Source organism: Phyllobates terribilis, unplaced genomic scaffold (assembly GCF_046119375.1).
Source record: "Phyllobates terribilis strain yellow unplaced genomic scaffold, ASM4611937v1 Scaffold_2__4_contigs__length_985480577, whole genome shotgun sequence".
Taxonomy (NCBI): Eukaryota; Metazoa; Chordata; class Amphibia; order Anura; family Dendrobatidae; genus Phyllobates; species Phyllobates terribilis.
The window spans coordinates 645937991-645964395 of NW_027362762.1; the positions used below are offsets into that span (position 1 = coordinate 645937991).

A 26405-nucleotide genomic window follows, 5' to 3' on the forward strand; every position below is an offset into this window, starting at 1 on the left:
ACTCTTGACATGTTCGACCTCCACCATTCACTAAATGACCCAGCTGACCACTAGGCCGCTATGTTTCCTCTCATGGGAGAGCAGAGCTAGTGGTGAACACATCCACAGAATGTGCGGCTTTATACTTTTGTAAATATGTTTTAATGATATTATCACTGCTGTTTTCACGCTGTCCACTTTGTTGTCTGACAGTTCCAGTCTTCTACTTTGCGTGTAGTCTGGGGTAAGGACACCGGAATTACTCATTACAGGAGGACAGCTGCAATGTACTGCTACAAGCTACTTTATAGGTGTACTCACAGATAGGCTGTGTTCACATGTCCAGTAATCATCCGTTACAACGGATCCAGCAGCAATCTGTTAACAAAAAAGTTGTTTAGACAACTTTTTTGTCCAGCTAAAAAAAAAAAAACTGATTTCAAAATGGATCCGTGTTTTTTTTAACATTGAAGTGTATGGAAAACTGGACATGTGAACACAGCCTAACTGGACAGGGGCTTGTACTTCATCTGTACTAGTACTAGTTGAGATTAGCCTACTGCCATTTTGCTGACATCTATTACATTGCAGCTGCCATAAAGTGCTATAGTCTACTGCACTTTGTATAGAAATAGTGCAAAAATGTGTTTGCCTCCATATCTCTTCTATAGTTTTACATTGAATTAATGAAATGCATTCCCGTGCATCTAAATGTAGATGGTAGTTCATATAGAGCAATATAGGCTGGCATCAGATGCTTTAAGTTGCTGTCGTTTGATGCCCCTTTCTTTGATGGGTTTGATTCCGCTTTAGACTCCTTGTCTTTGGTATCAGACATTAGGTTAGGGTATTATTGGGATGTAAAATCATATTATTTCGTAGTATATTACAACTAATTGGATGTACAAATTGGCCTCCATTGGAGGTTAGCATTTTTTTTTTTTAATTTTAAGTTCTTAAAAGCTATGTCATAATTATTCCTATTGGAGCTAGATTTGGTTTCATCAAAGTATTCAACTGTGATTGATTGTGCTGCAGACACCAGGTTATATCTCAGAATGGGAATGTCTGCAGCTTCACACAGTTGTGGCTATAAATAGTAGTGAGGAACTAGTAAAGTGAAGCTCTAGCTATGTAATAAATCCAGTATCCATGTTCAGTGCACTCTACTGTCTGCTGCGATCCGTATTCATTGCAGGAACCGACTCTGTATGATGCAATGTGATCCTACAACACTAGATCTTACTGGGAAGATGGGAGCAGCATGCCCAATCTTGCAGGATGCTGGTAATGTTTCTGCAGGATTTCTATGAAGTAAGAGCAGAAAATGCTTTTGAAATAACTAAAGAGTAACCGTCCTTTAATTATTATTTTAGAAATCAGTAGTAAATGGGAACAGAAGAAACTTATATCTTATCAGAGAAATCAGCTTCTTTCTTCTCCAGGACTGAGCATTTGTTTTCAATTCTCAGGTAAAATCTGTCTTCAGTGAGTACAGTATTCCCATTGCGGAGATAAGAGACGACTGTTAGTGCTTATGAAGTTCTATGGAGAATGGTAACTTTCTTTTAATGAAAACTTGCAGCAGAATGTATTTCTCTGCCTCTAGCGCCTCCTTTCTCTCCATAGAATGTTACAAGCACCAACAGCCATCTATCTGAATACAGATTTTACCCATGAATTCACAGTAAAAGGTCAATTAAGGAAAAGAAAAAAGCTAATTTCTCTTATAAGATGTCATATAATCATTTATTTTCATGTGTACTATTGATTTATGAAATAAAAATTAAAAACGATGGTTATTTTTTAAACAACCATTACTCAGAAGTGTGCGCCTAGCCTGCAGAGATGACATTACATCCATCATTCACACCATGGATGCAGCCAATCACTCTCCTCAGCACTCATGTGCTGTATATGCAATCATTAGGTTGAGGCCAGGGATTGGCTGCCAGTGTTACATGAATGGTGGACAGGATGTCATGACTGCCACACTACCAAGGACTACTGGAACGTGGGGCATTTAATTGGTAAGGAATGCTTTTTCTATTTTTTTTTTTAAACAGACAACCGTTTTACAAAAGTCCCAAGTCATGGAGCTAGACATGATAAACAGATAATCCAGCAAGCTTTATTGAAACCATATTAAAATCGGCACATGAAGCCCATGAGTATAGTCTAGCTGACATGTTCATTCCTTGCTGATGGAAAGCCATTAGTAGCTTTTCATGAGTAAGGCAAGATTACCCTTAGGCTATGTGCCCATGATGCAGAAATGCTCCGGATTTTTCCTGAGCGTTTCTGCATCTCCCAGGCAGAAAAAACGCACGCTAAGACCATCTGTCGAAACATGTTGGCTTAAGCACTGTGTAACCCCCTGTTTGGATTGAAGATTTTATCTTTTGCACAATAAATTTTGGAAATTGGATACCACTTTGCTGGAAAACTTTTTCTTCTATGTTGATTACTGGTCGCAGGACGAGTGAGAATCTAACGGGACAGATTTATAGTACTGGCTGGGGAGCTGCTTCACCTCCTTTTACTAGTAAACTAAGTCAGACGTACTCCAGTCTATGACTGGAGGTAACATTTGTGGCAGAGGCGCTCAGCACTTGTAAGATGCGTCTAATCCATTAAGAGGAATACAAGGCACCAGTCTTAAGGAATCAGGCCCAAAGTGCTGTGTCTGTAGCAAATCCATGTTGTCTTATCCCCTTCAAAGTGACTTCAGCCTATTCAACATATCAGATGATTCTTTTTAAATTCAGACACATTGTTACTATAACTATAATAGGAACAACACACAGGAAAAACAATCCAACAAGGGTCACAATTCAGGCACTACAAGGAATCCTTTCCACCTTACACACTTACCAAGCACTGTCACAGTAGTTGATGACTGTACATTTCCAAGCGGAAACGTCACTGCTTTGCATATGTATTCCCCGGCATCAGGAAAGTCTACATGATTTATAACAATTGTGGCATCGTGAAGTGATGTATTTTTGAAAGTCGTTCGATTATGGTAAGATTCCTGAAAAGATATTCCATAAAGTGGGTGCTGAACAGCTATAGTTTGAACACTTTTGCCAATTACTTTTTCCCAGGAGATTTGGGTTATTGTTTCATTGACTTCAATTAAACACTTCAAAGTAATGTTCTTTCCCCATACTGCAGTTTCATGTGGATCCACGTGTATTGGCCCGGCAAATGAACCTGGAAAAAGAGCAGAAAGCATGCATTTAAGGTTGTGGTAGAAATACTTCAAGCATGCCATGGAATAGCAACTGCCCTAATTTAATAAAGGTCAGTCCAATAAACTGATAATATTCATACCAGTTTGAAAAAAAAAAAAAAAAAAGATTATATATATTTATATTATTACTTTTTTTATTCGCTTGCTTTGGAGTGTGCTAAGGATTCCAAATCATGTCCAATGTGGTTCACTGGCACACCACTAATAAGCCAGGCTGGCATGCTGGGCAAACAATTTACCATTAGCCCAGAGTAGTCTGTTGCATACCGTGCCCGGTAAGGCTTAATGTCACCAGGCATGTGCAGTAAAGCTGGGTGTACATGCGTCAATGACATAGCTCTCCTGCGGCAATCTCTTTCCAGCATATACAAGGTGTGCAGATGAAACCAAGGCAAGTACATCTGGCTTCTGACGTACTTGCCTCGGTTTCAGGGCAGGAAGTAGATACAAAAATGAAGGACAAGGAATGTTTGTTGCGTCTAAGAAGCCTTTATTCTCCATGGTCTGAGCAGAATATTGCACTAGACAATTGGAATAGATTAGACATCCTTCTTTATCCAGAGATACAGAATGAAACATGTGCCTGGAGAAATGCAAAGTTGAGTGATAAACTGCTTCTAAGGAAACCTGTCACAGGGAAAAAAAAACACACAAGAATGAGAAAAAATAGAGCGAGTAGTGATTAACCCTTTCACGACCATGCAATTTTCCGTTTTTCTTTTTTCTTCCACTTCTTCCCAGAGCCATAACTTTTTTATTTTCCCGTAAATATGGCCATGTGAGGGCATGTTTCTTGCGGGACGAGTTGTACTTTAGACTGACACCATTGATTTTACCATAGTGTACTGGAAAATGGGAAAAAATTCCAAGTGCAGCGAAATTGCAAAAATAGTGCAATTGCACAATAGTTTTTACCATGTTCGCTAAATGCTAAAACTGACCTGTCATTATGATTCACCAGGTCATTAGGAGTTTGTAGATATCAAACATGTATAGGTTCTTTTTTATTAATGTGGGGAAACAAAAATCCAAAGTTTGTAAGAAAAAAAAAATGGCAGCATTTTCCAAGACCGTAGCGTCTCCATTTTTCGTGATCTGGGGCCCGGTGAGGGCTTTTTTTGTGCTGAGCCGACGTTTTTATTGATACCATTTTGGGGTACATCCAATATTTTGATCATCAGCTTCCATTTTATTGAAATGTAGCAGAGACCAAAAAATGTAACCCTGGCGTTTCATTTTTTTTATTGTCACACTGATTTTATTGTTTACTGATCGGCTGAATTGTTTTTATATTTTGACATATAGGACATTTCTGAACACAGCGATAGCAAATGTTGTATTTTTCATGGGAGAAAAGGAGGGTGATTTGAACTTTTGTATATATATATATATTTTTTTTTTCATTCTTTTCACTTTTTACTTTAATAGTCCCCTTAAGAGACTTGAAGCTGCAATCATTTCTGATTTCTGAACGCAGTGATACCAAATTTTTTTTACTGTTTTATTTTGAATGGGGTAAAAAAGGGGGTGATGAGAACTTTTATATTTTTCTTAATATTATTTAAAACATTTTTTCTACTTTTTACTTGCTTCAATAATCTCTTTAAGAAACTTGGAGCTGCGATCATTGCCTGTGCTACACACAGTAGGGCTTCAGCCTTGCTATTTGTAGCAGAAATCATCTCCTATGAACGCCATTCATAGGAGATCTGCAATGACAAGCACTGGGTCTTTTGCAGACACCCGCCTGTCATGCCACAACCCATCAGCGCCCTGCGATCATATGACGGGGCACCGCTGGGCGTGACTAATGACGCTGTCAGTGATTGACAGCGGCATTTAACATGTTAACAGCAGCGGGTGGATCGCGATACCACTCGTGGCCGTTAGGTGCACATAACAGCTGATCAAATCAGTTGTCATGTGCCGGGAAAGATACGTACTCGGCGGCCAGAACCCGCATCAAAGGAAGGTAGGTGACCTATCTATAGGTCATAGGTCGTGAAGGGGTTAATAAGCTGAAGCCTTATACTACCTCGTCAGCAAAAATGTGTGCAGTATCCAAGTGGATAGACAGCAGGACAGGCTCTTAGAATATGACGACACAAGAAGAAAAAAATAACAAGGGAGAACACATAAAATAATAAAAAATACAATATCACAATCATTGGACTGTTCTGCTGAATAAATGTACCATATCATTTGTATCACACAGTGAAGAACACAGCCCCCCCCCCCCCAAAAAAATGTGTATATATAAATAGAAAAACTGGAGCAGCGCCACAGAAGTGTGGGTATGAGGTGCTTGAGAAAGGTTCACACCTTAGAGACGAAACGTTGCCATTATGGGCTAATAAATGGAGTGCTGCCTCCAACTGCTGCGATTGATATCTATCTATCTATCTATCTATATATATATATATATATACACACACACACACACACACTACAGACCAAAAGTTTGGACACACCTTCTCATTTAAAGATTTTTCTGTATTTTCATGACTATGAAAATTGTACATTCACACTGAAGGCATCAAAACTATGAATTAACACATGTGGAATTATATACTTAACAAAAAAGTGTGAAACAACTGAAAATATGTCTTATATTCTAGGTTCTTCAGAGTAGCCACCTTTTGCTTTGACGACTGCTTTGCACACTCTTGGCGTTCTCTTGATGAGCTTCAAGAGGTAGTCACCGGAAATGGTTTTCACTTCACAGGTGTGCCCTGTCAGGTTTAACAAGTGGGATTTCTTGCCTTATAAATGGGGTTGGTACCATCAGTTGTGTTGTGCAGAAGTCTGGTGGATACACAGCTGATAGTCCTACTGAATAGACTGTTAGAATTTGTATTATGGCAAGAAAAAAGCAGCTAAGTAAAGAAAAACGAGTGGTCATCATTACTTTAAGAAATGAAGGTCAGTCAGTCCGAAAAATTGGGCAAATTTTGAATGTGTCCCCAAGTGCAGTTGCAAAAACCATCAAGCGCTACAAAGAAACTGGCTCACATGAGGACCGCCCCAGGAAAGGAAGACCAAGAGTCACCTCTGCTTCTGAGGATAAGTTTATCCGAGTCACCAGCCTCAGAAATCGCAGGTTAACAGCAGCTCTGATTAGAGACCAGGTCAATGCCACACAGAGTTCTAGCTGCAGACACATCTCTACAACAACTGTTAAGAGGAGACTTTGTGCAGCAGGTCTTCATGGTAAAATAGCTGCTAAGAAACCACTGCTAAGGAAGGGCAACAAGCAGAAGAGACTTGTTTGGGCTAAAGAACACAAGGAATGGACATTAGACCAGTGGAAATCTGTGCTTTGGTCTGATGAGTCCAAATTTGAGATCTCTGGTTCCAACCACCGTGTCTTTGTGCGACGCAGAAAAGGTGAACAGATGGACTCTACATGCCGGGTTCCCACCGTGAAGCATGGAGGAGGAGGTGTGATGGTGTGGGGGTGCTTTGCTGGTGATACTGTTGGGGATTTATTCAAAATTGAAGGCATACTGAACCAGCATGGCTACCACAGCATCTTGCAGCGGCATGCTATTCAATCCAGTTTGCGTTTAGTCGGACCATCATTTATTTTTCAACAGGATAATGACCCCAAACACACCTCCAGGCTGTGTAAGGGCTATTTGACCAAGAAGGCGAGTGATGGGGTGCTACGCCAGATGACCTGGCCTCCACAGTCACCAGACCTGAACCCAATCGAGATGGTTTGGGGTGAGCTGGACCGCAGAGTGAAGGCAAAAGGGCCAACAAGTGCTAAGCATCTCTGGGAACTCCTTCAAGATTGTTGGAAGACCATTTCCGGTGACTACCTCTTGAAGCTCATCAAGAGAATGCCAAGAGTGTGCAAAGCAGTCATCAAAGCAAAAGGTGGCTACTGTGAAGAGCCTAGAATATAAGACATATTTTCAGTTGTTTCACACTTTTTTGTTAAGTATATAATTCCACATGTGTTAATTCATAGTTTTGATGCCTTCAGTGTGAATGTACAATTTTCATAGTCAAGAAAATACAGAAAAATCTTTAAATGAGAAGGTGTGTCCAAACTTTTGGTCTATACTGTATCAAAAGAGTGCAGCAGCACTCCATATGGCCAAGATACGTCTTAACAATGAAAATATTAGATCTAAACGGTTTTGCTCAGCAACAAGTACAGTACTTATAAAAAGGAAGGTTTTTAGCGCATAAATTGGCCAATTCATGTGTGCCCATCAATCATGGCAAGGTAACCTCCCCCTGATGGGTAACTACTCTGCCTTCCATGCCACTTTTACAGTTTAGATCTAATATTTTCATTGTTAAGACGTATCTTGGCCATAAGGAGTGCTGCTGCACTCTTTTGATATATTTTATAGTTACAGCAGCTGGCACCAGTTCACATTAGGAAGTGCTGGTCAGGTTTCTCTGGTTTGTATATATATATAATTTTTTCTTTTATACTTTTACATTTTTAAAAGAGTCCCCTTATGAGACTTGAAGCTGTGATCATCCAATTGCTTGTACTATACATAGCAGTGCATCAGCCCTACTGTGTACAGCAGAAATCACGATCTATCAACGCTGGCCACATGCGTTCACAGAAGGATCGTGATGACAACTACAGGGGTCATCAGCATACCCCGGCTGTCATGACAACCCAGCGGTGCTCCACAATCACATGACAGGGGCGCATGTTAAATCTCGCTGTCAATGATTGACATCAGGATTTAACTAGTTAACAGCCGCAGGTGGAGCACTGATAGCTGATTAAATCAGCCATCATGTGTCAGGAAAGATGCGGGCTCAGTGTGTGAGCCTGTATCAAAGTCCGGGACACGATACAGAATACAAATATACGTCATATGTTGTGAAGGAGTTAACAAGAAACTATCAGCAGGTTTCGCTATTTAATCTGTGAGCAACATAATATAGCGCAAGTGAGCCCGATTCCAAGGATGTGTCACTTACTAGACTGTGTGTTGTGTTGTAGTTTCGATACAATTGGTGTTTTAGCAGCAGGAGATTATCACTGCCCGACTAGGTCTAACGTGCACTGCACTCAGGGTAATCCGAGGAAGCCCGCCCCCCACCACTCACTGGCAGCTTCCTGACCTGTACACAGGAAGCTGACAATCAGTGGTGGGCGGGGTTATACACAGTTTGGCATTATGACCACTGCTACATCTACATCAGATAAAAGAGGGAGTCTATCAAAATTACACCAAGCAGTCCTGTAAGTGATACATCATTGGAATCAGGGTATCTGCCCCTACATTATGCTGCTCTCAGATTACACAGCAAAAACCTGCTGATATATTCCCTTTAAAATGAAAACCATCAATCATGTGTATATACATATATAATGTATAGTGCCAGAAATAAATGAATTGTCAACAGTTCAGTTATCTGTAAATGCTTGAGAGCTGGATATGCTTTTATTCGGCTATTTTTATACGTCATATTTCCTTTCTTTTATTTTGTAAAAAAAAAAGTACCTTCTGTACCATTATTATACTTCCTGGCTAGACAGGTGATTATTCCTATTTTTTTTGTTTCATCTTCGTTACAAAAACTAAGGACATGGCACATTATAATTTATATAATTAATCTGTCTGAAAGAAATGGCAAAAAGCCTTGGCATTTCATACTGTGACAGACCGATTTAAGTAAATTGAAGTACCTCAATTTTAAGGCAATAATAGGAAAGAAATCTGCCAAGAAACAACTAGCAAAAATTCTCCAGAGCTATTAACAGGCTTTGTCAAGACACCCAACAGGGAGCCGCTAGAAGTCGGAGTCCAGAAATGTGCCAAAAACCTCCTGGCACCCTATATACACGGAACAACTACTCAGGAACAAGAGCCGTGCAGCAAAGGTAAAGTGTAGAAACAAGACTTGCTGGAGAGCTTTACACTTCTGCCATCTTCCTCTATAGCCATGCGGTAGTAATGAATTTATATAAAGGGTTTCTATGGAAACCAACTCGAGAAAACAACACATTCACTTTGAATGAAGTCAGAGGGTAAAAAATATAATTGTTTGTTTCTAAAAAGGAACAGACAAATGGAATGTCTAAACGCAGGTGTGAATGGAGTCTTAAAATCACAACCAAAAGGCCATTCAGCTATTGAAAAAAAAAAAAATAAGCCCCCCCAAGAAAAAAGAATGGTGCATTGCCTTTAACCCACTTTCCAATTATTGGTGTTTAGATCCTATTAAATATTCAGTGATTTACAAGATTTACAGTGATCAACTATTCTACAAGATTTACATTATTTCGTTACAGCCAGGTAAGGGCGTCATTGCTTCCCAACAATGGACCTTGTGAACAGTATTTCCATATGATTGATCCTGCCTAAGACACAAACTATTAAGATCATTGACAAATAACATCGTTTATTGTTCACCTTTTCCTACAAAAAAAACTGGATTGTCCGGTAATAACAGTTATTCCATAATGACGTAGCAGCCAGCTTTAACCTTAATACCACAGCAATTTGGATCCCTTTTCCCCCTCCACATTTATAGGAACTTATCCAGTTGGCATGCTTTTTTTGCTTCAAATGCAATCATTTGTTTTATGAATACTAAAAATATTCTTTTTTTATTTTTTCTCATTTGTTTTTCATTCCTGTCTGTAATAGCTTTTGCTCTATTAACAGCAGGTAAACGGTTCGCTATACAGCAGCCATACAGTAAATTGGTGTACAATGCAATATAACTGGTCATATACAACGTAAAAAAACAAGCACTGCTGCAGAGTGACGCGCTTCATATACCTTGACTTTGTGGCTGATATTAAAACAATAAAATATGGCCCTAGATTGCAATGATGCCATGAATTGTAGCTCGAGCCGTCTTGTCCACAACCTCTGGAAGGAATACAGACCTGGCGTAGGAGTGTGAAAAGATGGATTGTTTATGTTACGCTAATATGTATCCAAGCTACTCATCTGCATGGTATTTATACATCTGTTACCTGCATTGTTTCTCTAATAAGAAATTAATGGACTTCTTGGATTCCTGTAAGTACAGGGGCTTAGTTGGAAATCTGCTCCGCATTGTGCATGAATTTTCAGTTTGGTGATTGTTTTTTCTTAAGTGATTTAATAGGGGTAGGTACAAGATTAGGCAGGGAATCGAAAATGTGAAATCTTAACAATAAGTAATGTACTCAACTGAAAGAGTATGTTTACACTGCACCTTTTTCAGCTATGTTTTGAGCGGGTCCGCTAAAATAAATAAATCACTAACAAAACGATAAAAAGACTGGTCCTATACATTTGTGAGAACTACTCGCTGTTCATATGTTCAGGCTTTTGAACGTCTTTTAAATGCTTCAAACTTTGGAAGATACCAAGGGTTTAAAAGTAACTTGTATATATTCTTCTGGGGTTTTCCGCTAGAAAGACACTCATTACTTTACAATACAATTCAATGGGAAGGCTACAAAGATGCCTGTAGAATTTTCTCAGTATTTTCACTTCAAAACTTTCTAGCATTTTCTTCATTAATCAATGGATTAAAAAAAAAAAAAAAATCACTAAAACACTACTAGAAAGATGTCCAAAAAACATTGAAAAAATAAAATAGTCACAGAAGTTCAAATCAAAAACTGCTAACGGAAAAAAAAAAAAAAAAGAAGACACTAGGTTGACAGAACCCCGGAAAAAAAAAACAGTGTTTCCTTAAGCAGCCCCTTGGCTCATCACATGGCTATTGCCATATGCAATTTACATACTTGTGGTGACCATTTTTCTCTTCTGCTTCCCTCAAGGCACCTGTAACACACGTGTCTCATCTTCAGGGCTGAGCACTAGTGATGAGCAAGCATGCTCGTTTAACCCTTTCACCGAGCACGCTCAGGTGCTTTCCGAGTATCTTCGGCATGCTCGTATATTAAGTACGAGTCCCTGCGTCTGCATGATTTATGGCTGTTAGTCAGCCTCAACACATGCGGAGATTGCCTGTTTGTTAGGGAATCCTCACATGTGTTGAGGCTGACTAACAGCCATAAATCATGCAGACGCAGGGACTCAAACTTAATATACGAGCACGCCAAAGATACTCGGAAAGCAACAGTCAATTCATGACGATCTGTGGCATTCTGTGAGCCAGAAATCTCACTCCAGTACCTTACTGATGTGAAATGTCAGGCATAAAGCTCGGGCACGTCGCTTGTCAGAAGCTCCAGATTCATGGAGATACGCACCTCTTGATGAATCAGGAGCATCTCACTCCAGCACACCCCTCATCAAGACCAGTGAGAACAATGCCAGTCTTGATAATTCAGGCCCAAAGTCTGCAGAGGAGAAAACTTATGAAAAAAAATTGCAGGATACAAGTCATATAATGGCCAGAAATAGGGTTATGCCTCATGTACACACATGACAGCTTATAGTGAAAACTTTACGTTCTTCGCATTTAGGGTTGTCCAAGATAATTAAAACGTTACACAAAGGCAGCAATGCATGTCAAATAATAAATATATGCTGACTTCTTTCCTTCTGGAAGTTCCAGCGTTGCCTCCTAAAGATCCCCGCTTGTCTTCTGCTTACATGGGTTACAAACAATCACAGCCTGTACAGCGCACAGGACTTCTGTAATCCATCCCTATCTTTAGCGGGTTTTGGACTAGCTTAGCTATAGAAATAAGCCAGTTGTTTACATTAAAATCCATTTGAAAAATTAAATTGCCAAGTTAAATTTAAAAATTGGAAAAGTATTTTAGTAGTCCACAGATTAAAGTAGTGTTCTCATCTTTTCATCAGGAGTCTCCCAGTGCCAGGGGCGGTGAGCTCCAGAAAATAGACAGTTCGGACCATGAACGTACTGCTAAACCGAGTGCTCTCCCATGTTGCTAGCCTAGGTAACTGGCCAGTTGAGGACTGCAGGATGGCCGGAAATCTACGCAACAAAGCTAGACAGAGTAGAATTAAAAATCCCTCCACTCTTGAGAAATGAGAGGCGTTTTAATGAGCGGTACATTGCAAAGTTTCTTATTTTAACAAGCACTTTGCAATTTTAACCATTTAGAAGCTTGAGATAAACCTTTTAACTGCCGACCACACAAGTATTTCTCTAACCGCTAACATGCATGGTTAGCTTTAGTAAATAACAGAAAGGGCCCCTTACACCAAGCTGGAGATAGGAAAGCAAACGCCTCCTATTGGGCGGCTGCATTTCTGTGGTTTAAAGAAGTAATTAAATAGAAAACAACTAGAAAATAAGATAACACATGAAATACCTGGACAATACAGTCCCTGCAGCACAATAAACACAGTAAATCTGTATTCCAGTTTCATTTGGGTTTTCTGCTTAATGTAATGCTATATAAAGGCTGAGCAGATTACTCATACTGCCCACAAGATGGCAACATTCCTCTTTTTGAACATATTGTTCCTCCCTGAGACGTGTTACCTTTTCAGAGCACAGCAGTAAGAAAGCACATAATAGAGATGCAGCGTGTAATGTGCACATAAATAGAAGGAAACATGGTGACATTTCACAGTGTAGGTAGAGCAGGAATAGCCAGGCAAAACCAGCGTAACCTTTCCTATACGTTAAATAATGAGCATAAATGATGTGACTCTAGCCATGGAGTGTTCCTTATGGGCCCTATGAGAAATGACAACCTGTTTACATAACAGGTTTTACTTCATTCAGACAACTTATGGTATCTAGATTTCATTGCCAACTTTGATGACAATCAGTACTTTATTACATGTCTCTATGCAAGAATAGGGTGAAGATTTATTCACAACATAGTATTACTGCTGAAACAAACTCTGGCATCTGTGTTGGGGAGACAATTCAGAGAAGAGTGTCCTGTCAATCAAAGGCCGAACGCCGGCAGTGGGCAGGGTAAAGGGAGAGAGCACAACAGAGCGGGAATCGCAGTGTATGCCTCACTGCAACTGCGAGTAACACTTCAAGGATACATTTCTCAGAAAAGCCCCAACAAAATACCACAAGGAAGGTATGAATGTAATACACATTAAAGGGACTTTATACTCATGCCTTTAGTAAGGGGATGAATATCATGCTGACCGGTCCTCACGGACACTGATGAAGAGCATTTATTCACATGCTGGGGTACAATTACAACAGTTACATCAGTTTTCCACAGTAATTTCTTTAAAAGATTAAAATTAGAACTCAACACAAACACCATTTATAAAGCCCCACTCATCTCTATTATCAACTCCTATGTCAATTCTTACTTAGAATTAAAAAAGGGGACACTGCTTGCAGGCTGCTAAGGAATCATTAAAGCCCCCATTTTCCAGCTTTCTGCCTCAATTTGGCACAAACCTCTTCAAGCGTACAATTTCAGTGTCGTGCCTTATATTCCCAACAGGTGGGCACAGTGAAGTGGGGAATGTGGCACAAGCCACTACACTAGTGAGGAGTTACACGGTACGGTTGAAACAAAAGACACTTGTTCAACCACAGGATTCCCCATGGTGTTAGTGGGGCTTGCTTCCATTGTGTCTTATTAACCAATGACTAGATGTCACATGAAAATAACTATTCCCTTCCCACCCAGCGTAACTGCAGTTTCATTACAAGTCACTAAGTGCTCAGAGGAACAGTAAAGTCAGAAATCAAGCTTATCATTAAACAACAAATATAATTGCTCTCACTGTTACGCAGCACTCGGGTCCAGCATGGACTGTCTGCGGGTCTCCTGAACCAAACTTTAAATTGACTTGACTTGTATTATAGAGCGGGGGCTGGAGAGCCACACATCCTTAGCCAAAGGGGCCTGGCTTTGCCCTCTTTCTGCCCACAGGCAGGCTTCTATTGCAGCCGTCTTACAGGCCAGTTACAAGAAGGAAAGGGGCATGGCAGACTGCTTGAGACACATAGAGAAGGTGAACGTCTACATATTAGACATTAATTCCCCTCATTCTTCTAATCAGTCTTGCCGCCATTCCCTGAGGCAGCGTTTTAATGACAATTAGGAAGCTACAGCAATCGAGAAGCGGAGACCCTTTATGAAATAACATTAAAATAACTGTCCAAATGAAAAATCCCACAGAAAGATTCATGACACCTATAGTAGAAAGTGAAGCAGATGCCAAGTCTTGTGCAGATCTGACATGCGGGTATAATACCTATGCAGAGAGAAACAAGCCAGAAAGACATTTTCAGGACTACGTATGCAGAAACACAAAAAAGCTTCCTAAAGTGGGTGGGTTGCTAGGAGATGTGGGTGTCCATGAACTGGCACTTTTAAGTAATAAAATAAACTGTACACTCTTTTTATGAAAGCCACCACTTTCCCTTTCTAAATGAAGGTCAAATAAATCACGGTGAACACATTCTGATAAGCTTATAAGTTGGAGGCATTGTTTGGTTTATTACAAAGTCCTTTCACGGCTTCAGTCACGGCCAGCGAAAGCTTCACTGTGGCAAAACCTAAGCAAATAGCACTCATGCCCTTGGATTGTGGAAGCAAACAACGCATTGGCAGGGGCTGAGATGGTTCTAGTAGAGTGGAGCAGACAGAAGCCTGTCCGGCTGGAGCGACCTCACAGTCATCATGTTGTTTGAGAAGTCACAATACCTGTTAATGGAGCTGACTGGAAGAAATTCTCATGCATAAGCACTTGAGACAGCAGGGCTGGCTTCTCCAGGAGATGAAGATACCACTGCAGTCTTTACTGCTGAGACAGCTGCTTACACATGACCTTCATTATTCCACACTCCATATGGAAATTGGTAAAGGAGCTGTCCTTCAAAAAACAGAAGGCGTTCGCTTTTATTGTTGGTAAAGTTGTATTAAATCGCTGCTGCCATATTTATGTTACATATTATAGAATGCAGGAAACAACAATATTTGGACTAAAAGTTTCCGAATTACAAAAAAAAAAAGAATAATTGGGAACGAAAAGCCAAATGTCACCATGGTTTTATATTAAAGCGTTGTCTTTATTTCCATAAAGGACATGATTTTCCGGCTCTTACTAAATGGAAGTAGCATAGATCCTCTTCCTGCACCATGGCCTTCCTCACAGATTGCACACTCTCCGGCCCACAATATGGCTGCCTCTGGCCAGTCCATCAGTCTGCTCCAAATGAAAAACCCCAATCCCATGTAAGGATCAGTGCCCACGATGCGCTATTCAAGCGTTTATGCTGCAGAATTTTTGCAGCGTAAACGCTTGGCAATCCTTCCCACATTGTCCCCAATGAAATTCCGCAATTTCAATGCCCATGCTGCGGAATTTTCCGCAGCGTTTTTGATGCACTAAAAAATCCGCAGCATGTCCATTATTTGTGCGTTTACGCATGCGGAATTGCCATCTCCAATGCATTAGAAAACACATGGCAATTCCGCATGTGCAAAACGCACAGAAAATTCCACACGCGTTTTTCCGGGCAAGGAGATGCAGAAATTAAGCGGAAAATTTCTGCTTCATTTCTGCATGTCCTCTCCCGGAAAAACGCATGCGGAATTCCGCACGCGTTTATTGCGCGTTTACCACATGCGGAATTGCCTTGCGTTTTTAATGCATTGCACAAGGCAATTCCGCTTGCGGAAACGCAAAATTAATGGACATGCTGCGGATTTTTGAGCGCAGCATAAAAGCTGTGGAAAAATCCGCAGCGTGGGCATAGAACTTGCGGAATCCCCTTGGGGACCATGGGGAGCGGATTACCAAGCGTTTACGCTGCGGAAATTCCGCAGCGTAAACGCTTGAAAAACGCTACGTGGGCACCCAGCCTAAAGGTGTTTTTCAATTGGAAGAAGCTGATGGAGGGGTCTTGTCATACTGATCTTATGGACAGGAGAGCCGTGCAGTCTGGAATACAGGTAACACTAATAAATGCAGGAGGAGAACCTGCCATACTTATATTAATAGATGTCACAAAATCATAACATTTGCTAAACTAAAGGTACAATGGCTAACCCCTTTAACGCTGTCCCTACAATGCCCCACTCTTGCTGAAAGTATTGCTTGCTTTCAAAACATCTAAGGCTATGTTCACACATCATGTTTTTTTTTGTGTCAATTTTCTGCAGCAAAACCCGATCTTCAAGGGCATTTTATTCAGGATTTTTCTTGCAGTTTTTTTTCAGCATTTTTTTTCGCTGCCCCTCTGTCTTTTTTATGCATGTACATAAAGTTCTGTGAAAAAAAAGAACCCCATTCTATTTTGGCATCAAAAATGCTGAAAAAAAGCAGATACAAATTTTGATGCCTTTTTGATGCATTTTTTCAGCGGTTTTTTTTCACCACCCATTACTTCCTATGGGTGAAAAAAAACCTGTAAAAACGCTTAAAGAGGTGACATGCTCTATTTTCCATAAAAAAACATGAAAGGCACAAAATCCTGAACAAAAAAAACATGATGTGTGAACAGAAAATTCTGGTTCCTCATAGACTTTGCTGGTACTGCAAAACGCAGCTGAAAACTTGCATGAAAAAAAACCACTGAAAAAAACATGATGTGAGAACATAGCCTAAAGGTGCCATGTATTAGCAGGTTAAGCATAAACCTCTGAATTTGGGATCATATTGGAGGAAATGTCTTAAATACCTTTCAAACAGAAACTGTGGGCATGATCCTATTTTAGACTTGGCTAGATGTCATGCATGTATAAAATATGGAAGTGAGACAGTAGAGTGACGGAAGGCTGTCCTCTCATTCACGCTTTACTGTGAATACATGCATGTGTAATATTAGATCAGCCCATCCATACACAGAGGATTCTCTACATCAGAACCTGAATGAGAGGACACTGCGTTTTCCATCCACACACCATCACTTGGGGACGATGCAATGCCAGCTATACATCTGAAGCACGCTAATTAAATTACAGTAATGATTTGCTGCGTGCATCAAAATGTCACCGTGAGTGCAATGCACCAACTGATCCGGTCATCTGAAGCTGTGTGCTTAACCTTCACAATTGGTGCCGTGCCGCAAACAAGAAGTCCTTCACAGCCTAATATGATTTATACCATTTTCACAGCATCAAAGATTACAGTCTATAGGACATGAGCTTAGTTATGCTGAAAATGAAGAAAAAGATCCACTGATACATAATGTTAACCCATAAAGAAACAGTACCTTACTATATGCCACAACCGTCATTAGAGCAATAAAAAAGCTAGGAAGCTACTGAATCCATCAGCATAGGACATAAATGATTCATGAGTCTTCAGAAGACACTCCGTTTTCAGTTCTATGGCGCTGCACTTATTTCTAGCACACCAGAACGCTAAATGATCTTTTTTATAATTGGGTGAATTAAATCTTCATTTAGTACATCATTAGTGCTTAGAACTTCTGCTGTAGTTACACAGGAGAAGGGGGTCTTCATTTCTGCACTAACTAGGAAACCGTCTCTTTAATTAAGAGTACAAATGTCTGTGCTAAAATTCTAGCATCTAAACTTGAGTCCATTATTCCAGAATTAGTTCATGCTGATCAAGCAGCATTCATTAAAAGGAGTTCACATAACACTTACAAATTCTGCAATGTAATGCACGGCTCTAAAAATATTCCAACCCCCAAACTTATGAATAGCTCTTGTAGCAGAAAAAAAGTCACAAGAGGAAATGTACATTGTATTTTTAAAACGGGTGTGTCAAATAGTTACTAAAGACATATAGGAAAAGCCTGTACTTCCAAAACTAATAACGACAGTTTTGCATAAAAGGGAGTCTGTCACCACCAAAATAAGTAACTAAACATATACTGTACGTAGGGGACGATTTATTAAACCCGGTGTAGTGCACACCAGTCCTAATGAAGCGCTTCGCTGGAGTTCACTGACCTGATTCATTAGGTGGGTTCACCATTAAATGAATCAGGTGCGCCTGGTACCCAGCGTGTGCCATCGCCAGAAATATATACCAGCCGGGGGCTGTTGTACAAATGTGGGGTAAGTTACGCCACTTTAGTGGCATAAGGTATTATGAATTTGACGGACGAGCCCCACCCATATTGGCGTAGCTGTAGAAGCCAAAAGTAGCAATATTTTTACACAATTGCAGAGTTGCACAAAAATAATGTGGCTTATTATGGTGTTTACATCAGATTTCTGGGGAATCGCCTTCTTTGCTTGTATAAAAATCATACCAGTAGCAGTAGTTTAGCCTGACAGTACATAAAGAGGTTGTCCACTACAATGTGTAGTGGGCAGATGGATTTAAACTCTGGAATTAAGGCTTTCTTCAAATACCTTGCATTTCCAAATGTGCCTGTGAGCGGCGCTATCGCTGTCCGCTCAACCCCATCATGTGACCCCCAACTGAAGCGGCCTCTGATGTCCGGTGAGGTCACGTCAACTTCCGGAATTGGAAAGTGGGACCCAGTCTCCCTGAGTGACCAGACTGTGGGCAGTTTCACAATGTCATTGCTAACACTCTGCGATGTAAGAGCCTGCAATAACACTGTGTGAACACGGCTGAGTTCAGGGAGTGCTGTTAAAAATGTATGCACCGCTCACAACTTATTTTTTTATGCCAACTAAACCACTAAAAGCTGTATTACAGGTATGATTTTTTTTTAAAGATGCCATGTCCCCTATATGTCTATATAATTTGCTTAGTTGGAGTTCTGGGGCTGATAAACTCCTTTTAAGTATGTTATAGATACAAAGATAATATTGTGAGATATACATAGTATAGGCCTAATATTTTTTTCAGATCAAGAAACTGAAATGTCAGAGGTTTATCAACTAAATGCATTTTTTTCCAGCCTTGAACAGGAGACCTAAGATATAAGAAACAGACGGGCTGCTTGGGACATGCATGGTTATACCCAGCTGTACAACACAATGCACAATGTGGAATCCTAAGAAAAGATGCTCCAGAATTGTTATTTCATAGGTACTAAAAGTATGTTATAATGACATCTGTGTCGGAGCCTCTGTTTCAGATTCTATCAGATGAGACTGGAAGAAAGACGTGGCATGCACCGCTATAATTCACACCAGAATAATGGACACCACGATTAATTCCACCGTCAATCACTAGGTCTATCAGGCATCAGTGGTACTGGTACGTAAGACAGGTCACTGTGTTGTGGTTTTCATTATACACAGACACCATGAAATGTAAGTAAACACAGTCAAAAACCAGGCATGTCAAAACTGGGCAACTGACAGCAGAAACCATGTCAAACCATGACGTTCTCCAAGAATAAATTGAGGTGGAAAACCTCTAAGTGTGGAAACTATCCAGACATTTAAGGGGCTCCTGTCTAAGTCAGCTCATTCCCAATGTCTTTTTCAGATGTATGGAGCTACCTACCATCTACACAACTACACCTTTCCCACAAACAAAAGTTAATTTAGTCAATAGATCTTGGAATAATAATAGGTTACACAATTGGATGTGTTTAAATAAAATGTTCCTGTGCTGAGATAATCCTAGAAATGTGCCCTGCTGTGTACTGTGTAATGGCTGTGTCTGACCATACAGGGACATGGTCTGATCATACCACATCTCCTGGGCAGAGGGGGAAGCAAAAGAGTATACAGACATTACAGCAGGGGAGCACAGCTGATTATTTCTTTGAAGTAGGGAAAATATATATTCTTGTACGTGTTAGCCAGTAGATAGAAAAATATTTAGATTTGAGAGTCCTCAGTGGTTGATACCTTTTAATGGCTAACTGAAAAGATGGTAACAAATTGCAAGCTTTTGAAACTACTCAGGTCTCTTCATCGGGCATAGTATGAAGAGACCTGAGTAGTCTCAAAAGCTTGCAATTTGTTACCATCTTTTCAGTTAGCCATTAAAAGGTATCAACCACTGAGGACTCTCAAATCTAAATATTTTTCTTTGAAGTAAAATTTTGTTTATAAACAGGCAGTGAAATGCTTTACCTCACAAGAATAATCAGCTGTGATCCCCTGCTGTCCTGTCTGTATACTCTTTCCCTTCCTCCCCGGTCCAGGAGATGTGGTATGATCAGACCATGTTCCTGTATGGTCAGACACAGCCATTACACAGTACACAGCAGGGCACATTTATAAGATTATCTCAGCACAGGAACATTTTATTTAAACACATCCAGTTGTGGAAATTATTATTATTCCAGGATATATTGATTAAAATGAACTTTTGTTTGTGGGAAAACCCCTTTAAGTACTAATTTTAAGCATTAATTATAAATAGTACAAATTTTACATACATATCTAAATAAAACCTGGTCAGCAATATCATGTTGCTAAGTGCAAACTTATCTTCCCAGACTAATAGTTTGGTTGCCTATAGGTTAATGTAAATGAGGAAAACAAAAAGATGAACCCAAAGCAGCAGCGCTCATTACCAAGCAGCAGCTGCCAAAGCAATTAAACTCGGGGGTTCGTAAAAGGAGGGCTACAATTCTATGATGTAAGCATTTTTTTTCCCCCATTAAGATTACTTGTAATTACATTAAGGACGTGGAGTCCAGTTTTACCAGATCCACAACATATATAATAGATCCCCTTTGTAACAGCTCCTAGTGAACCCCACTGACTAGAAGTTTGTCCGATTTCAGTTTTGCCATTTTTTTGTCTTAAATTACAGTGCAGAACAATGCAGCTGGTGTGTTTTAGGCTTTTCAAGTTAGAAAAAGGATTTATTAATTTGTACAAATAAAAAGGGTCAGCACAATGATCTGAAACTAAAACTATTTGTAACAAGAACTGCAATGGATTACCAAAAACAAAGGAGGGGCGTTTTTGAGATAAAACTGCTGTGAATGTGCCCTCCTAAGAAAAGATCCTCAGAATATGTATATTATGAGGAATCCATGTACAGAATTTACTAAAACACATCAGGAGAGCTACTGTTAGACATTAACCCCTTCACGACACGACCAATTTCCATTTTTGCCACCACTTCTTTCCAGAGCCATAACTTTTTCTTTTTCTATCCACATAGACATTTGGGGGCTTGTTTTCTGCAGGACGAGTTGTACTTTTGAATGACAAGTTTCATTTTACCACATAATGTACTGGAAAACAGGAAAAAAATTCCAAGTGGGGAGAAACTGAAAAAAAAAGGCTATTCTGACTCTTTCTTGGAATTGTTTTTAAGGTGTACATTTTGTGGTAAATGGCCCTGCAACATGATTCTGCTCATTAGTACGATTACAGCAATACCAAACACGTCCAAATAGTTTTTATTATTTTAGTGGAAAAAAACAGAAGTTGCAAAAAAAAAATTTTTTTTGTACAATGAGACTTTTTTATTTTTTATAGCTACCATTCTGAGATAGATGTGACGCTTTCGTTGCTTGTTACAGCATTTTTTGTGGAATTGCAGAGACCAAAAAACGTAAATTTGGGGTTCTTGAATTTTTTTTGTGAACGGTATTTACCGATCGGGTTAATTATTTTTATATTTTGATAGATACATATATGTATTTTTTTAATCTTTATTTTTAATGGGGCAAAGAGGGGTGATTTGAACTTAGATTCTTTTTAAATTTTTTAAAATTTTTCACTGTTTTAATAGTCTCCCTAAGGAACTTAAAGCTGCAATCGTCTGATCACTTGTGCTAAAAACAGCAATGCCACAACATCGGGTATGGGGCGGGCTCATCCCGTGAGCCTGCTCCATACACCTGCTTCCGACTTGCACCGAACATACAGTGCCTACAAGTAGTATTCAACCCCCTGCAGATTTAGCTGGTTGACACATGCGGAATTAACTTGGCATTGTGACATTTGTACTGTAGATCAGCCTGGAAGTGGGAAATGCACTGCAGCAAATTTTTTTTTTTTTTTTTAAACGTAAAAAGTTAATTCAGAGTGTCATTTATTATTCAACCCCTCAAACCACAAGAATTCTGTTTGGTCCCCCTAAAGTATTAAGAAGTAGTTCAGGCACCAAGAATAATGAGCTTCACATGTGTGGATTAAAGATCTCTTTTGCCAGCCTTTTCTGACTATTTAAGACCCTCCCCAAACTTTTGAACAGCACTCAGACATGGTCAACATGGGAAAGACAAAGGAGCATTCCAAGGCCATCAGAGACAAGATCGTGGAGGGTCACAAGGCTGGCAAGGGGTACAAAACCCTTTCCAAGGAGTTGGGCCTACCTGTCTCCACTGTTGGGAGCATCATCCGTAAGTGGAAGGCTTATGGAACTACTGTTAGCCTTCCACGGCCTGGACAGCCTTTGAAAGTGTCCTCCCGTGCCGAGGCCAGGCTTGTCCGAAGAGTCAAGGCTAACCCAAGGACAACAAGGAAGGAGCTCCGGGAAGATCTCATGGCAGTGGGGACATTGGTTTCAGTCAATACCATAAGTAACGTACTCCACCGCAATGGTCTCCGTTCCAGACGAGCCCGTAAGGTACCTTTACTTTCAAAGCGTCATGTCAAGGCTCGTCTACAGTTTGCTCATGATCACTTGGAGGACTCTGAGACAGACTTGTTCAAGGTTCTATGGTCTGATGAGACCAAGATCGAGATCTTTGGTGCCAACCACACACGTGACGTTTGGAGACTGGATGGCACTGCATACGACCCCAAGAATACCATCCCTACAGTCAAGCATGGTGGTGGCAGCATCATGCTGTGGGGCTGTTTCTCTGCCAAGGGGCCTGGCCATCTGGTCCGCATCCATGGGAAGATGGATATTACGGCCTACCTGGAGATTTTGGCCAAGAACCTCCGCTCCTCCTTCAAGGATCTTAAGATGGGTCGTAACTTCATCTTCCAACAATACAACGACCCAAAGCACACAGCCAAGAAAACCAAGGCCTGGTTCAAGAGGGAAAAAGTCAAGGTGTTGGAGTGGCCTAGTCAGTCTCCTGACCTTAACCCAATTGAAAACTTGTGGAAGGAGCTCAAGAATAAAGTCCACATGAGACACCCAAAGAACCTAGATAACTTGGAGAAGATCTGCATGGAGGAGTGGGCCAAGATAACTCCACAGACCTGTGCCGGCCTGATCAGGTCTTATAAAAGACGATTATTAGCTGTAATTGCAAACAAGGGTTATTCCACAAAATATTAAACATAGGGGTTGTATAATAATTGACCCACACTTTTATGTTTAAAATTTAATAAAATTCAACTGAGCAACATAACTTTTTGGTTTGTAAGATTTATGCTTCTGTTCATAAAACCTACTCTCGTTTGCAGTTTGAAGGCTCTAACTTATTTGCATCTTATCAAACCAGCTAAATCTGCAGGGGGTTGAATACTACTTGTATGCACTGTATACCGTGCATGTCGTGAAGGGGTTAAAAACACATCCAATGTTTTATTACTTGGTCCCAGAGTTATGGAATAATGTAATGAATGTACAAAATACTTAAGCCATTACATTTAGCTTCTCACAGAATTTTAGGGTTGAATAAATCATAGTTTTATAGGATTTATAACCTCATGTAATAGAGGTCCCGATATGCAATATGGAGGTTTTTTTTTTTCTTTTTCCGAACGGAACAGATGTAGTCCTTACTTAAGTATTATTCACCATAGGCTCATGGATAGTTTCCTGCAACTAATTAATTCTCTCCCTGATCCTCCAGCATTCATAGTTTGTGATTTAAACAGGAACAGTGATGATCCATCTGTTTTCTGGGTGATGTCTCCAATACTGCAAGAACTAAGATCTTTGTCACTTGTGGAAATTAAATATCTTAAATGCTAATTATATTAAAAGGTTAAGATTATTATAAAGAACATTCCAATGTTCTTGTATGATCTATTAAATTGCATATAGTTAATATATATTATGAAAGAGTATGTTCTTTATTCTTATATGGCACTCATCATAAAAAGAAAATCAGTCACCAAAACATCTTAATAGAAGGAAGCTTACACAGCAATCAATCTAGATTTATTTGCCATAAAATATATGTGTTATTCTGTATTGTCTGTACATGTCCCCGCTTAATTGTAATGTGCTGCGGAATAGGTTGGCACTATATAAATAAATTTATTATTATTACCTGTAATTTCTCAGTCAGAAAACACACATAGATACATATGCATATATTACACAATACTGTGCAAAAGTTTTAGGCAGGTGTGGAAAAATGCTACAAAGTAAGAATGCTTTCAAACACAGAAGTGTTTATAGGTATTTTATCAATTAATAAAAAGCAAAGAAAATGGCTAAAAGAGAAACATAAATCAAATCAGTATTTGGTGTGATAATCCTTTAACTAAAAGAAATTATATTGTTTTAAAGGCATACTTTCACACAGTTTATGAAGGAAAAACTCCAGGACTCCTTGTTCTTCGTAATGCTGAAGACTGTTCTTAAATGGGGTATTCAAGTCTCGACGTTATCCCCTATCCACCAATCTTGAGAATAAAGGCCCCGTCACACATAACGAGATCGCTAGCGAGACCGTGGATACGTCACGGGTTTTGTGAAGCAATAGCGATCTTGCTAGCGATCTCGTTATGTCTGACAGGTAGCAGCGATCAGGCCCCTGCTGTGAGATCGCTGATCGTTACAAAGCTTCCTGGACCATTCCTGGGTCGTTGCGCTCCCGCTGGGCAGTGTGCATCGCTGTATTTGACACCTTATCAACGACCTCGTTAGCGATTCAGAACTGAGACACGTAGGCGTGCATAAATTGGACTTTTCCGCGCACCTCGTCCCCGATTGGTGGGCGCTACAGCGTTCTCATTTTCCGCCGTGCATAAAGAAGGCAACAGAATAGAAATCGATGTGGAGTTACAACCGAAGAACACTACTACAATCCACAAACCAGAACGCTTGTCAGGAACAAAGCCCAGATGAATGGATACAGAGTCACATCCGGAGAACGCTACTACGATCTGAAACCAGAACGCAGTCAGGAACAAAGGGATGGAATTGCTACAACGTGGCCTTCTTTTAAACCAAGGCTGCCCAATCAGAACGCAGTAGCGTCCACCAATCGGAGATGAGGGGGCGCGGAAAAGTAATTTTATGCACGCCTTTGTGACACAGTACAGTCCCTATCAAGGTGTGGATCATTGAAATAGCTGCTGTGTGAAAGTGTCCCAACGACCGCCAAGATCGTTAGTTAGATCGCTGGGGCGGCTGAAATCGTTGGGAAGTTCTGCATGTTTGACAGCATCTCCAGTGATCCCAAAACCGTGACATAATAACGATCTCGCTAGCGTTCTCGTTATGTGTGACGGGGCCATAAGGGTACTGAGGAGCCTTATGTGAATGCAGCTCTGATCCAGGGGAGGATGGAAACATTATAATTACCACAGGAAGCGGGGATTTCTTCAAGGCCCTAGGCCTGCAAGCATCAGATACTTGATTGAATAAAAAGACAGCAACAAGACCTCTAATATAAGGCATACAGGTAGGTATAGATTTACATTTCTATCACCTGTATGCCCATATTAGAGGTCAGACAGGTGCCAGGGGGTGACAGATTCCCTTTAAGGAAAATCCTAATGGCTAGAAGATGTGAGACCAATCTTAGCTTGACACACAAGAATGAGGAGGGCAGATTTACAACCGGTAAAAATAAGAGCCTTAGCTAGCAAGAAAACATAAAATCCTTTGTCTACCTTACAGAAATTATGAAGTGAGGTTTTATGAACGGCGTCGATATAATACATCGGTAAGTCATTAATCCATGTTTCACTGGAGTTCTTCCCTCCATAAATCTGAGCCATTTCCATGACCCAGGTTTAGGAATTTTCTTTCATTATTCCTTTTTATTTTATGTAATTGTATATGATGTATTATTTAGTCCCCTTTGTAAAATCTTTTGTAGATTTTTATAAACACTGCCTACTTTTTGGATTAAATATATATAAAATTTAAAGGGGTTGTCCACTACTTTCACATTGATGCCCTATCCTTAGGATAGGCCATCAATGATCGGCTGGTGTCCCGCACCCGGCACCCCCGCCAATCACCTGCTATCGGTGCCGGCAGGAAGTGCTTACCTGCGGTGCTTGGCCGTCAAGTTGCAGTGGCCGGTGCTTGTTACTGCACATCCGCCTCCTATTCAATTCAATGGGAGGTGGATGTGCAGTACCCCGCTGCGGCCATTACAGATGGACGGCCAAGCACCGCAGGTCAGCACCTCCGGCCGGTGGCCGCTGCCGATAATGGCTGATTGGCAGGGGTTCCGGGTGCGGTACCCCAACCGATTAATGTGAAAGTAGAGGACAACTTCTTTAATAGCTTTGTTCCTCTTGCTCTATAAACTGCATCCCCGAAGTCAAATGCTATCGGTAGCGTGA

At 40.3% G+C, this 26405-nt stretch overlaps 1 protein-coding gene across 3 annotated transcripts in view; it reads right to left on the reverse strand.

Annotated features, from left to right (window-relative positions):
• NECTIN3 (nectin cell adhesion molecule 3) overlaps nucleotides 1–26405 on the reverse strand; it is a 105943-nt gene that overhangs the window by 63420 nt on the left and 16118 nt on the right. For all 3 annotated transcript variants that reach the window (XM_073666673.1, XM_073666672.1, XM_073666671.1), the window contains exon 2: nucleotides 2854–3195. In XM_073666673.1, the coding sequence (XP_073522774.1) occupies nucleotides 2854–3195 (342 nt within the window). The remainder of the gene's footprint in view (nucleotides 1–2853; nucleotides 3196–26405) is intronic.